Source organism: Xenopus laevis, chromosome 4L, assembly GCF_017654675.1.
Source record: "Xenopus laevis strain J_2021 chromosome 4L, Xenopus_laevis_v10.1, whole genome shotgun sequence".
Lineage (NCBI taxonomy): Eukaryota > Metazoa > Chordata > Amphibia > Anura > Pipidae > Xenopus > Xenopus laevis.
Genome location: NC_054377.1, coordinates 68,624,272 through 68,639,583, shown reverse-complemented (window position 1 = coordinate 68,639,583; position 15,312 = coordinate 68,624,272). Strand labels below are relative to the sequence as shown.

The 15,312-nt window shown below is 38.1% G+C and overlaps 1 protein-coding gene across 4 annotated transcripts in view; it reads left to right on the top strand.

The window, feature by feature from the left end:
• plekhg4.L (pleckstrin homology and RhoGEF domain containing G4 L homeolog) overlaps positions 1–15,312 on the top strand; it is a 105,239-nt gene that overhangs the window by 57,189 nt on the left and 32,738 nt on the right. For 2 of the 4 annotated variants that reach the window (XM_041590243.1, XM_018256785.2), the window contains exons 1-10: positions 81–186; positions 1,355–1,552; positions 3,370–5,146; positions 7,434–7,610; positions 8,009–8,132; positions 8,364–8,457; positions 9,034–9,120; positions 11,923–12,039; positions 13,289–13,387; positions 14,169–14,317. In XM_041590243.1, the coding sequence (XP_041446177.1) occupies positions 175–186; positions 1,355–1,552; positions 3,370–5,146; positions 7,434–7,610; positions 8,009–8,132; positions 8,364–8,457; positions 9,034–9,120; positions 11,923–12,039; positions 13,289–13,387; positions 14,169–14,317 (2,834 nt within the window). In that variant the 5' untranslated portion in view covers positions 81–174. Of the gene's footprint in view, positions 1–80; positions 187–1,354; positions 1,553–3,369; positions 5,147–7,433; positions 7,611–8,008; positions 8,133–8,363; positions 8,458–9,033; positions 9,121–11,922; positions 12,040–13,288; positions 13,388–14,168; positions 14,318–15,312 lie in introns of those variants that run through there. The other 2 variants (XM_018256787.2, XM_018256786.2) reach the window with 1 other exon arrangement.

The window sequence follows — 15,312 nt, the reverse complement described above, 5'->3', positions numbered from 1 at the left end:
TCAGACTCATAAAATGTAAAAACCATAAGAAGCCAGAAGTGTGGCACAAGCTGTTTCACTTATTTGTTTTTTATTTGCAGGGAATTATGTTTTGGAGATACATTTATTAAAAGTCAGAGAATTTCCTGCACAGTAAATAAGTCCACATCTGTGTTGCTACTCGCAAACTTAGCAATGCTTAGAAAGGTATTTGTTGCTTGTGTCTATTGATTATAAAAATATTCAAAGATTGGGTCGGGATTATAGACCAGCACTGCCTTAAAGCAAAACTATATCCCCAAAATGAATTCTTGAGCAACAGATAGTTTATATCAAATTAAGTGGCATATTAAAGAATCTTATCAAACTGAAATATTAGTAAATATTGTCCTTTTTACATCTCTTTCCTTGAACCACCATTTTGTGATGGTCTCTGTGCTGCCTCAGAGATCACCTGACCAGAAAAACTACAACTCTAACTGTAACAGGAAGAAGTGTGAAAGCAAAAGACAGAACTCTTGTCTGTTAATTGGCTCATGTGACCTAACAAGTATGCAGGGCCGGATTTACATAGTTGGCGCCCCTAGGCCCACTGCCGTTCGTCGCCCATGTCCCCTCCCCTTTATTCGTGCAAATTTTCATCATCTTGACCGAAGTAATGGGGATTGGCGCACGGGAAATGTAAAAAATTATTTTATATCCCGAGCATCCCCGGTGTTTTTGAACCAATGTGGGTGTGGTTGTGCAGCATGCCGCTCCCCTAAAATCTTGCCGCCCTAGGCCCGGGCCTAGGTGGCCTTTCCACAAATCCAGGCCTGCAAGTATGGTTTGTTTGGTATGTTTGTGTGCACCGTAAATCATACGATCTCAGGGAGGCTGCCCTTATTTTTTAAAATGTTGCTCAATGGCACATACTACTAAAAAAGTATATTATTATAAAAATGGTTTATTTACATGAAGCAGGGTTTTACATATGAGTTGTTTTATGCAATATATTTTTTTATAGAGATCTACACTTTGAGGAGTATAGTTTTGTTTGTTTTCAGTTCTCCACATATTTATTTGTTTGCCTATCACATGGTTGGATCTGGCAGTGTGCTTGCCGAATAAAATACCTGTATAAAGAAGGATCCAATTGAATCGGTAATCTGGTATGCTTCTTATGTAATTCAGTGTTTAAATCCATTCGCCAACCAGTAAATAAAATATTCATATATCATTTATATATGGAAGTTTTACTTTCTATTATTGCACATCTATGCCAGAACCTGGTAATATTGGCTTATGCAGTCTCTTCAGTTAGTGGTGATCAACTGACACTAATGATTAATTGGAAAAACTGTAAAGTTTCCTTTTTATGTCTTTGCCTTTGCAGGACTCCCAGTCTTTAGATGGATGCATTCAGAAGACACTCTCCTCCCTTTACCCACCCTTCGAATACACTGCTGCCACTGTACTCTGCCAAGTCTTGGATGTAGTGGAGAAAACTTATCGAGGGGACGGGCTAAGCTATCTCATTGATTTCCTGGTCCCTGCAAAGCATGTTCTGCAGAGCCTGCAGCAGGAAGCTTGTGTAAGTGATTCAGTTTCTGGGTAAATAGGAGCATGTTTTGTTCCCATATGTGTAGATGGTTAAACTGGCATTGGTGCTTTTCCAAGGGCACCTCTACCAGAATAAATTAAACCCCTACCAAATGAAAAATGGCATTGGTACTTGCCAGTCCAACTAAGAAAATGGTACATTATTGACAGACAATATTTAGAAAGACTTACAGAGACACTTTTATTATACTACTTCTGGAATCTTTAGTGACATTGCAGATTATAACATTTTTAATTTGCTGCAGGGGAGCTCTTGGTGTAAATCCATGCCATCTTATTATTATTATTATTTTTTTTTTTTAAAAAAAAGTGTGAACGTTAGGGGCTGACATTTTATCACTGCAGTGTGAATCGTACTTGGTGATAAGCAGCAGAACTTTCCAACACCTACATATCTATCAAGCGGATGTAGTTGCTTTGTTATTTTCTGCTGGAATTTAAAAGCTGTTATGGACGCAACAGTGTCTTCCTGTCTAAAAGTATAATAATGTTTCCCATAGTTTCACCCACCTGGTGGGGGTTTCCCTTTGAAACTGGATCCTTTACATAAGTAGAAAGCAATAATCGGCAGCATTGTTGTTGGATGCAGCATATAATAAATGGAATTATCAGACTGTTATGTTAATGCAAGAAAAATGTAGGGCTATATTGTGAGCTAAAAAAGGTTAATAATCTGCATTTAAAGGGAAAATACACCCCTTTTTTATATGACCTCATTTAGTTGACCTTATGTAAAAAAAGGTGCATAAACACTGTCTTAACTTCCAGAAGTAAAAATAAGTATGTTTTGAGGTTGTTGGTTTTATTTTGTTTTTACACAGACATACTTGATTCCACAGATTGAAAGGAAACCATGATAGTCTCTTGGTACTAGGGTTGTAACCTTCCTATATATTTATATTTTTCCCCTATTAATAACATTGGGATCAACCATCATTTTTACCGTCCAGGCCGGTAAAATAACGGCCAGGTGGCAACCCTAGTTGGTACTTCACCACTTTAGGATCCCCCTCCTTCACCATATTTCATTGTGAAGTGATGGATTATGGAATTTAAATGAATTTAATGAAAAGTCCCTTTCGTTTTTAAAAAATTAAAAGGAAGAATGGTGGTTTGAAATAAATGCTGTCACTGATGGAATATCTATAAATGCAATTAAAGAATTTGAGCTAAAAAGTGTGAGTAAGTGACTTAGGAAAAGTTCAGTAAATATTATTTTACTCTAAATTAAATATTCAACACACTGGTATGTAGCCATAGATGTATCCTGTCAGAGTATTTCAAAATAAAAATTATCCCAAATTATTTATCTTTTTTTTCTGTATGTTCTCACACAGCTTAGACTGTACCCCTTCTCTGTGTTTTTATAACCAGATCATTTATTGTAATTTTCCCTACACTGCATTGTATTGTTGTAATAAAAAAAAAAACACAAGGCAGTTGTCCAGTTATTATAGTCTTATGTAGTTTCATATGTTAGAGAAACTCTGCAGGTTAAGATCTGTTTCCTTAAACATTTGCTATATGATCAGCACAGAGTGTTTGTATAGTGGTTTTACCTGTCCCTTTTTTTTGTAATGTTGCTGTAGCATTTTTGGTGTGGATTAACAAGCACAAATAAAATGCAGGTTAATTTGGTATTACCTGTATGAAAGTTAAAATATCTGTTTAGGAATCCGGCTAGTAAGTTTGTAATCCTATGTATCATAGATTTTTGGTTGATCAAACACATTCTGTTTGTTAAACATGCAATTTATCTGTCCAATAACAGTGTTATTTTTTTTGCAGTTGCAGTATTGTGGGTTGCTATTCAGACATGCTGGGTGGCCTCTATGTATACATGAGAAGATTGTTCTGCAACTAGCATCCATAGATTGGAGACTTCTTCAGCCTGGTGATTTTTACTTCCAGGTGGTGCCTTACTTGAGAAAGACTCCAAGAATTGTGCTGAAATGCCTGGCACGGGATTGTCATAACATTGAGGAGCTGGTCCTCCCAGAAGTATCCTACACATCAATTTTCACTTTGGAATGGTTAGAATTCATTAACTCAGGACGAATGGGGACTTCTCTGGAGAACTGTCTCCTGATGTCTGATGACCAGATCTTTAGGGTTCCTTGGGAAAGGGTGGTTCATCCAGAATTTATAGATAAAACACAGCCACCCGATGATAAAGCTGGTGACAAAAAAGCAACTGAACTGTATCTGGAATGTAACAAAGAGATGCCTCAGCCCGCAGTGGGGGATTTGACAGTTCAGCATGTCGAAACTTCAGTTAATGTGGATTCTGTCTCAGGTGAAGCTTCTTTAGCTTTGGATGCTGCGTTGCACATAAAAACAATGATGGCATCCAGTGAGCTGGAAGGGGAGTATGTAGAATTGTCGGATATCTCAGTGCCTCGTTTAGGGCCACAGATGGGGTCCCTAACACAGTCTATAGCCTTAAATTACAAAAGCCAACAAAAACCAGTTGCTCAGCAGACCCAAGATAAACAAAACCATGTTGTTGTTCTGGACAGTAGAAGTTGTAAAACAAAGGTCGTTTTCTCAGATATGATGCCAACACTTTGTTCTCTGCAACCTTCCACTAATGTGACTTTTTCACATAAACCCACAACTCAACAGAATATAGATATTCAGAACAAAATTGTGGACTTGACCATTGGAGAATCTATGTCAAAAAAGCACTTGAATCAAGAACCTTCATTCTCTGCTGTTTCGGAAACTTTTATTACCCAAAACATTCGTCAGAGGCATGAGGACATTTCAGAGATTACTGTTCCAGGAAAGGTCAGTGATACTGGAGACTCTGATAAGTGCACACAAAGCTGTGAACAGCCAAGTTTACAGGGAGGTAATTTTAGCACATCATTATCGTTCCAACAGGAAAGCAGAAGCAACTTTATAAATGGCGCTGAGGATGTAAGAGTGATGACAGATGCCTTACAAGAACCTGCTGCAGAGCATTCCAGGCTACAAGAGACAGTGTTGGTTGAATACTTTCAATCTTCAAACAAAGCAGTTCCTAAAGATCTTATTAATTTTGATATAACTGATGAATTTGACCAAAGTGTGCCTTCACTGAATGCAACAAAGTGTCAGTTTGAAAAACAAAAATCTGAAGAAAACACAGCAGATACAGAAAATAAAAATACAGGTAGCCATAGTAGTTTTTCCTTAGTTGCAGCTGAGTCAAATGCCCCTGTTATGTTGCTGCAAGGGGATGATGTATTGAATGTGGAGCTTTGCAGTGAGATTGATGAGCAGGTTGATGATGTTAATAAAGAACTGGCCAGCAGAGATTTAGAGAATATGCAATTGCAGAATTTTCAGTCTGTAGAACAGAGAGAGCAGGAGCCTAAACTTGACTCCCATGGAAAGAATTACACTATAGTGAACAGTGAACAAGCTGTTCCACATTACTCCTTGTGTGCATTGTCTGGGTCAGAAAAATTACCCCTGACATTAGAAACGCTTCATGAAGTTGTAGAAGATGAGCAGGACCTTGCTGACTGTAACAGTGTATCAAGCGCATTGCCACTTTCTAAGGATATTTCTAAAACAGGTAACATTTAATTTTGAAATGTCTCTGATTTAAATTGTGCCTTGTATTAATTGTTGTTTGAAAGCAGATGGAATAGGCACTATATTTATAGACACTGCTTACTGCTTTAACAACTGCTTCTTCTTCCTTTGTGTCCCTTTGTAGGTGGCATGCTATAAACGCAGTGGGGGGTAATTTTTTATAACATTTGCATTGTGCATATTTTTTCAAAAATGGTTGTATTGCCCATGTTTTTCCTGAGTGCTAAAATATAGCACTACTATATTGCACTCACCAATTAGTTGGGTGTTTGTATCATTGTGCGTGAAAATAGCGTTGACAGTAATTAAATTCACAACTTGTGAAAACTGTTCTGCAAACATTTTCTGCATGGCGTAACTTAAATGCAGAGTGTTTGCATATGCATTCTCAATTTGCAATTTTTGCCATATTTAAAAAGCTCTTATGGACACTCGCAGTGTGAAAAAAAATTACAATTCTGTTTGCACACCCTTATCCAGCTTTCTAAATATAACCATGCATAGGGCAAATATAATCACTGTGTGAACCAATCTGCCCTGCACTAAATTCATAAATGAGCCCCAGTGTCCTTTGCTGTGTTATGGGAGAAATTGTGAAATTAAAGTGATACTGACATTAAAAAACGACTTGACGGTTTTGCCAACCTGACTGTCCAATCTCAGCCTTGTAAGTTAGAGTTTCCAATGCTAACGGACTCTTGCTGCACAAATTTGGCAGCCCCCTCATACAGGGGCATTGGACAGCTAATGTAAAAGCATTGTGCAAATACTTTATGGCAAAGTTATTAGTACCTTTCAAAGGAAATATTATGATAGCTGTAAAAAAGAGTTTAATTTCTGGTGTCAGAAATGTGGTACTTCCGCACTGTGCTGTGGATACTGATTCTCTAGGACCCACATGGAACCAATATTTCCTCACAAAGCTCAAAGCATTAACTTATTACTTTCTCCAGGTGTTTTATTCCTCCACCAGCATATATAGTGCTATCATGGAGTATTCATTTTTATGCCAACATCCTATATACATTTTAAAATGATTCACAGCTCCCAAACAGCATGACTTATTCAGAAATATTTCTGTAATCCCCAAAGCGTTCAGTCTTGTTTAGTTTCAAACAGCTTTTTCTCCTCTTACATGAGACACGTGCCTTCTCTGTTGGATTAATGATGGTTCACACTCTTACAGCAGTGAAATAAGAGCTCAGGTCAAAGTCTTAGGTTTAAGGCACAAACTTGAGAAATAACATCTTAGTATCTCCATTATGCACTCTGTCAACAGGTTTTGTTGAATTGCAAACCTTGGCACACCCTGTTGGCTGTTATTTCTAATAGGTTTGGGGGAAATGTGTTCTCTACCAGACCAAAAAATGGGTCATGCCCTATTTAGCAGACCACCCAGAATTATTATTTTATTTCCGTATGTGCTACATTATTGGACTGCACACATTTTTACAATCTTTTTACTCCTTTAGTAAGGCAACTGGGCCAATTTGGAACAATTTCTAAACTGTCCCCTTTTTAAAGGGGTTGTTAACCTATGGATTTAACATTTAGTATGATGTAGAGAGTGATATCCTGGGACATTTGCAATTTGCTTTATTTATTATTTGTGGTTTTTGCTTTATTTTGCTGTTTTATTCAGCAGCTCTTCACTTTGCAGTTTCAGCAATCTGGTTGCTAGGGTCAAATTTACCCTAGCCAGCTTGTATTGATTTGAATAAGAGACTTAAATATGAATAGAAGAGTCTGAATTGTAGCCTTACATAAGAGACTGGAATATGAATAGGAGAGGGTCTGAATAGAAAGATAAGTAATAAAAGTAGCAATAACTATAAATGTGTACCCTTTACAGAGCATTTGTTTTTAGATGGGGTCAGTGACCCCCATTTAGAAGACAGCACATAATTCAAAAACTATAAAAAATAAAGGACAGTTGAAGAGTTGCTTAGAATTAGCCATTCTATATCATACTTAAAGTTTACTAAAGCGAACCACCCCTTTAACTGTGAAAAGTTGTTTCTCTAAACTATATCACTGAATATTTTTCATTATATTAACTATGTGTTTTCTAAATTTTCATGCTTTGTTTTCATGTGGCAATATTTTTGGAAGTTTATTTTCAGTCTGTCTAAATCTATACTGCTTACAAATTCAACATTCCTGGCAATCGTATGAGTGTCCTGTATTACTTATATACATGACCAAGTGACCAGTTCAGATTTTTTTTCACGCAAAATCTTTTTTTATTTATTTTTTTTAATATTTAGCTTTAGGGAAAACCGATGACCAGGAAGAAAGGACATTGCAAGATCTGCGGGAGAACTGTCAGCAAAATCTGTGCCACACACCTGCATTGTCCAGGAGAAGTAATGGTCAGCCCCTGACTTTAATGGCTCAGGATGTGAATTTGGAGGTTCTGTTAAGTGAAGTGGTTTATCTGCCTGGTGAGTTGATGTCGCTTGATTGGGAAAAACGTGTACCCTGCTTTCAAGCATGTACTCCCCGAATATTGACAGCAAGGGGATTACAAAATGTCCATGAAATATCCTTTATTCTGCATTTTCCATATGCCACCAGTAATAATTGTGAGCCACTAAGACTAAGCGCATTTCTTCCTAGCAGCCCATATATTACCTGAGCTCTGTACCTGTGTTTCTATGGCCCATGTATACCATACTGATATTAAGTAATAATATATTTGAATCTATTAAGTAAGCCTTCTGTTGCGAGTCTGGTGTGTCAGTGGTGACACCTAAGTGACTTGTTACATTTGACGCTTAGTACTAGTAACTTGGTTTCAACCTCAGGAGCTTATGTCTTTCTCTTCTCTTGTCTACTGTAGGAACAAAAGACAAAAATGGACGTGCAGTAATAATAATAAACACTAGGAATACAGCTTGGCTGAATCCACATTGTAATGCATCCGAACTGGGTCGTCTATTCCTGTATTTCTACAGCATTCCAAGGTAAAACATCATGAGGTTTTACTCTAACCCAATGCCAGCAAATATTGGTATCTGTGATATTTTCTTATTTTAATTTACTCATTTTGATAGTGGAGCTTGGATTGGGAAACACTGTGTGGACACTACCCTTTTTGTGCAACAAAGTGTAATATTTACTGATACTGTCACATAAATAAAGGGTAATGATATTAATAATAGTTTTCTGCTTGACATTTCTTTCTGCCATTAAAGGAAAGATTGCAGAAGTCTGGGCCTGACGCTGCTTGTGGATGCCCGCCGCGGTTCTCCAGTTCCTGCTCTGTTTAAAGCTTTTCATATAGTACAGGTACCTACAAGGCATATTTATGCAAATGTTTATTAAAAGTTTTATTCTTGTTTTGCATATAAATGTGTGTTTGATCATCTGTCACTATTGCAAAAACAAGTCCAACAAAAACTGCACACAGAAAAATTTTACTGCATGGAGTGCAATGTTTCAGGGACGCGCCCTTTCATCAAGCATACAGATCCACAGTCGTTGCTGAAGATAAAAAGGATCATATTTGCATAATTATTCAAACTAGTCAAACTACTTCTTGCAATTTAACCCAAAGGGTCTCTAAAATAAGTCCACAATTCAAGCAATGATAGTCAAACTACAGTGCTGGCAAAAAAGGTCTAATCAGTTAAATAATCTAATCAAGTCTAGATAATCTAATCCGTTTAAATAATATTGTAAATACCCCATGAATATACACACTTACAAATACCAAAATATATACATAATAGGAAAACTGTAACAAACTGTAATATTAACCTACATGAAGGGTATACCTGTTTCTGGTATACAATCCATTCAGTGATCATACTTGAAAGAAACATGGCATGTTTATATAAATCTAATAACCACTTTGTGTCCCAGGCTGCTGTTCCAAGTTGCATCCATGGTATTTTGATGTTTGTAGAAAAGGATCTTGCCCAGCATGTGGAGAAACCTCCGGGTATACAGGTAATGCTAGCACACGGATTTAGTTTAGATATCTGTGACAATGTAAATCCTATTGCAGTTTCAAATGTGGCCCTTACTTTTATTCTATGTGCTACTTTTGCTATCTTCTATTAATAAGAATGTCCAAATAATTAGCAAGATCCCTATCTCTAAATTATTAAATGTTTCTTGTTTTGTCCTGTACTGTGCCTTGCCTTTAATATCAAAGCATATGGAAGCCCTGTGAGTGGAGAAGAAAAAAACCTGTATGCTAGCCTGATCCCCTGAGACTAGTGAATCAACATGAGCAGAAGTGAGGTCAAAATTAGCATGGCTTTGAGGCTGACCTTTTCTTTTGGGTAAACCCCAAACAAAAGTGTTAGAAAGGGCCCCTGACAGCTCACAACTGTGACAGGGGGCTTATATGAAAGCTTTGATAAACAGAAAGTGCTCTTGGATCATTAGGACTCAATAAAAAAGAACAATATTTGGCAATGACCTGTGACCTGCTAACCGATTGTTTGCCAGCCAGTGGTTTAAATGCAAGATAGTGCCTCCACAGTGATTTATATAAATGCTATTTTAAATGACTACCTTTAAAAATAAGCCTTTTTTTGAGGAATTTGTTATAAAACAAATCTCCATTGTTTCATATCAAATTCAATATGTAAGTTTTAATAATTTACTGGTTATATTGCTAAACGTATGATTATGAGAATCAAAACCAGTAAAGTACATTGCAGTTAAAGAGGGTGATTAAAAACTCTACCAAATGTAGAAATTACATTCTGTCTTGAAAAATAAATGTCCAAATCCTTTTCCTTGCATGTGATCTACATTGGGAATTGGTAGGTTATATTGTTAGTGCTTGCTCTAAGCACTAAACCTCAATTGAAGAGACTTGACTAAAGGTGGCCATAGACACACAGATCCGATCGTACAAATCGAGGATTCGTACGATTTTCGGATCGTGTGTGGCGTGTGCCGACATCTTTCCTCCGGCGGAGATCGGTCGTTTGGTCGATCGGTCAGGTTTGATTTTGACCCGACCGATCCCGCCGGAACTCATGGCACATCGTAATCTGATTGTTCGGCCATATGGCCGAACAATCAGATTACCCCCGATATAGCCATGCCTGTTAATGGCATATCGGGGAAAGATCCGCTCGTTTGGCAACATCGCCAAACGAGCGGATCTTTGCATCTATGGCCACCTTAAGGGTGTCTGTTGAAAAGAAAATGTGTCGGGACAAAGTTACATCTATAAGTTAAAATTTTCCCCTTTGCAAACAGTAGAAATACATGGACTTTTTAAAGTGGACTTGTCACCCAGACATAATAAGCTGTTTAATAAAAGTCTTTGTCAAATCAAACATGAAAAACCAAATTCTTTATTCTTTTTTTATTAAAATAGCCGTACCTGTTATAAACATCTTTAAAAGTCTCAGCTGTCAATCATATATTGACTGCTTCACATCTATGCCTTAGGCATAGAGGCAGTGGAGGCAATTACGTTAGCTTTCCATTCTGCTCTTCCTAGATATCACTGCCCTCCTCACATTTCCCCTCCAATTTCACCATAATTGTGTAGCCAGTGCATGGGCATGGATATCAGGTGCCGCACTCTTCATAAACAAGATTTTGGTATGATGTAAAGCTTGCCTCAATAACCGTGCCCACAAAATGGCACCCGTCATGCTTTTTGTGATTGTGAATTCCATGACTAAAAAAAAACAAGATTTATATAATTTTTATAGTGCAGGTGAGGTTTATTTTGCTTCACTAACATCATAAAATAGGATTTGGAATTTTTCCTTAAGGTGACAGGTCCTCTTTAACCTGTGTTAAATTTGTTGTCACATGGTACTTTTTCAGCCAAAGCTATTTTTAGCCTGTAGGTAGGCCGCAAAACACTGGAAAATACCCTTCCATAACAATAATACTGAAGTAATTGCACAGCCGATTATCACTCAAATGCATGGGTTATAATACAATATAATCACCTGACTTGAATTTGCGATTGCGTGGTTAGTAAAATTACTATTATTGTCTATGGAAGGGTATTTTCCACCACTTTGACACTTAACCACAAGCTAGCAAGCAAAAAGTGCCATAAGCTATTACCCTAAGCTTGCTTTGCCCAACACAGCTTTCTTGTAAAAGGTACGTATCAAACAGAAAAAAATCCAGGGGAAAATTCACACCAAACTATCATGTACATTCATTTTTTCACAAAAACGATTTAAAGATAAAATACCCTGCTTACCCGCAGTGTATATAATTACGATTATTACATTCTGTGTACATTTTTTTTAGGGCAGGGGCACACAGGCAGATTCGACAGATTTAGTCGCCTGGCGACTAATCGTCTCTTCTGCGGGGCGACAATCTCCCCGAACTGCCTTCCTCTTGCTATAATGAGAAAACGCCAGCACAATGGCACTCGCGGCGCTTCGATTTCCAGAGTCGCCTGAAGTTGCCTCACAAGGAGACTTTGGAAATTGAAGAGCCGCGAGTGCATTGGCACAGGCGTTTTCTCATTATAGCAGGAGGAAGGCAGTTCGGGGAGATTGTCGCCCCGAAGAAGAGGCGATTAGTCACCAGGCGACTGAATCTCTCCGAAACTGCCCTTGTGCCCCTGCCCTTATGCAGTGCGTGCACAGGAATATTGTTTGTTTTATGTGGCCTTAGTTAATAAAGTAAAAATCAGTAAGAGTTAACTCAAGCAATTTTCTATTAATTTGGTATCGGCAGTAAATTGACTAGATTGCTTTAACAGATCATTTTTTGCTTGCATAATGTTTCACACTTTTATTCACACAGTTTGATCTTCTTACATCTACAAAATCCTTGCACAAACATATAGAGGCCTCCCAGCTCCCACTGGAATTTGATGGTTCATTTCGATACTGCCACAAAGACTGGATAACTTTTAGGATGGTGAGTCACTGCACTGACATTGCCTGATGTAGCAAACACAGCCCTTCATCAAGCAGCCTATAAACAATTGTGTATTTAAAAACAACCATGAGGGTTATCAATTAAAATTGATTTAGACAATTTTCTCATTTGTTCATCACCAGCTTGACACTTTTTGGTAGATCACAATCTACTTTTTGGCAATCTGATGTAGGAAATACTCGTTATATTAACTACCACAACATAAAAGCCAGGATATTTCCCTTTAAAGAAGAACTAAAACTTAACCAAAGATGTAGCTAGAAATGTTTTATATTATGTTTTGGGTTTCTGTACCAGTCCAAGGCAACTGCCGCCATTAAGCAGGGAAGATCTGTGTCTCCAAAGATGCCCCAGTAGCTCCCCATCTTCTTTTCTGCTGATTCACTGCACATGCTCTGTGCTGCTGTCACTTACTGAGCTTAGGGACCAACTCAAAATATACAGTACACATAGAATATAAATGTCACAATATAAGGCTGATTAGTAATTAATACAGATAATTTCTACATGGCAGCACAGAAACCAGTGCAATTAGCATCATAATAATCAGCCCTGTCGCCAGTGGCGGAACTACCGGGGGAGCAGGGGTAGCGAACGGGCCAGGGCCCGCACCCCCTTAGGGCCCCCGGCAGCCCGAGCGCCACTGACAAATGCGGCCGTACGGAGGGGGCGGGGCCCGGCTGTGCGTCACGCACCACTAAGCATGTGAGTGTCGCAGACACTTTCCAAGATGATGACCCCCTGTGACAAGTTTCAAGTCCTAGATCGTTGCTGCTATTGAAATGCTGAAAGTTTAGGCTAGTGCAATAAGTTCACTATACAAAATATGGCATTTTTAGCCTCATTCATTTTTAGGGTTTAGTTCTCCTTTAAGGATAAAGCTCTGTCGCAGAGAGTGGGCCTACTTGATGTGGCTTGTCCTACTATAGAGCCTGTCATTGTTTTAGGCATAAATACACCCAACTTGTTACTTGGGTCGCTGGACATGCTTTTCTGTGTCTGTGGCCACAAAGAACCTTCAAAGCATTTTCATTCCATTCATGTTTGGCTTGTGACACTGTGTTCTGCATTTCATCTCATAAGTCTCATATACAGTGATCTGTTACCCTAAATGCTAAACTGGTACATTCTAGCTTCCAAAGACCAGTTCACAACTGGATTAAGAATAGCTAGAAAGTTCTTACCAGTGTTATTAACTGTACTCTTTGGCTCTTGTTTTCACTGGCAGAAACTGGAGCACCTACAAGAAAGTTGCCGGAATGCCTGTGTATTTTTGCAGGATGCCATAAAAAACCTGCACACTGAATCACTTCCAAATAAAGCTGAGGTAAGGATCTTACTCTGTAAGGCTCCATGCAGTGTCTTTTAAAGATGATCATAATTCCCAGATTTAATAGGGTAGTTTCACACATTTGAACCATACTGCCACACCACCACATGAATTGCCAGTTAGGGGTGTTCCATCTTATGATTTTGATGGGTCACGGTACAATCAATTTGACCCACATGGTTCAGCAAAAGAATAAAGCAAAAAAGCTGGCTAATGCATTATTGAGAGATGATCATCTGGCCCACAAATGTACTTTTTGGTGTAGGTTATTCCTATACGAATGAAGCATGTTACTGAGTGTTTTGTAGTCTGCCTGATTAGCTGGAGAATGCTTGTGTTCAACACGCCCCAAAGTCACCTGTGTTCCATTATCCTTGAAATTGCTGATTTATAGGGGAAACTGAGAGGTTTTTTTTTCTCCAGTCCATTGCTTACTACTTTTTTTTATTATTTTTTTTTTTTTTGCTAAACCGGACATTTTTATGTTTCTCTTTTCCCATGCTTTTGTCAGATAATACAAGACCTTATGAGAACATTACATTACAATTGTGTTTTCCCACCATATCAAGATTAAATGTTTTTCGAGGAACAAATTGTTGAAATTGAGAGACTTACTATTTGGTTATAGTTTTTAATTAATCTGTTAGAGTGAATATATGAAAAGGCTCAGCTTTTTTTGAAACTTAAATTTAATCATTTTCAGGATAACTGTTTCTTTGTCTCTTGATTGGTGTGACTGTGACCCATTTCATTTTTGGTACTCCTTCGCTCTTTTAAGGGTGCCAGACTTCTCCTGCAAAAATTTGGAGCGCTGATGAGAATGGTGCTTGAGGACACAAGACTTGTGCAGCTGCAGACGGAGGGAGGAGCCATTTTAGCGAGACTGCGGAAAGAAGAGTCATGTGTAACACATACTGAAGATTATAGGTCAGCTTTGTCATTTACATGCATCTTACTACAACAGCTTATACACTATTTGTCAGTACATGAATGAATGCAGATGTGAGATTTTTTTTACAATGTTTTAATAGGTTTCAATCCTTTGGACAGAGTTATAATGGCTAAGTATTTTAAGCAGTTGCATGCCTTTCTGTGGTGAAATTTCCTCACTCCAATAAAGGATTGTAGGTTCAGGCTCTGATGTTATCATGTCTTAAATCAGTGAAGTAGAGCAGGGCTTGGTATATAAAGTGCTAAGGTTAAATAGATGAAGCAGGGCCATAGAGTGTGTTATGCCTGGATAACAAAGGTGTTGGAGGAAGTTAGAGGTTAGCTGCCAGTTATACTGTGGCCAAACCTGCATTCATCCAACCAGCGTTCCACTGGGACTCCTCCCTGTGTCTGGAATTCATTTGAAACTTTTGGAATGTTGAAATATGAATATTTTCCACTGTCCTGTCTCATGAAGTAACTTCCTCTCATATAACTCCATAAAGCGAGTTTGTTTTCCAGGTTGCTAGTAAGTAATATTTTACTGGTGTATTTTAAGTTATTTTTGGACATTACAATTACATGGAGTATTAGGGTGATGGTATATGTGGCATCTTATTGCTGTGCTGCTTATACAAGGGGAGAAAATTCATACTCAACCCTCCTTCTGCTATCTGCCACTGCATATGCAGAGCCCCAGAGTGCAGAGAGGTGCTAATGTGCTATGAGCTTCAGGCACCATCAAACCAGAGGCAGTGTACTGCATGTGTGCCAACCCAAGACTTGTTAGAGAACAGCAGTGACAGAGTACATTTTTGCTGTTTATTTTTGTATAGGATTCCTGTGCTGTAAAAGTAACTAATGTTGCAAAGTTTTTGGGAAGGTTGTTGGGTAGTAAGCGTTAATTACATAATACATTACTATAAGGCATTCAGATAAAACTTGGGAGTAGTACAGGTATGGGATCTGTTATTGAGAAAGCTCCGAATTAC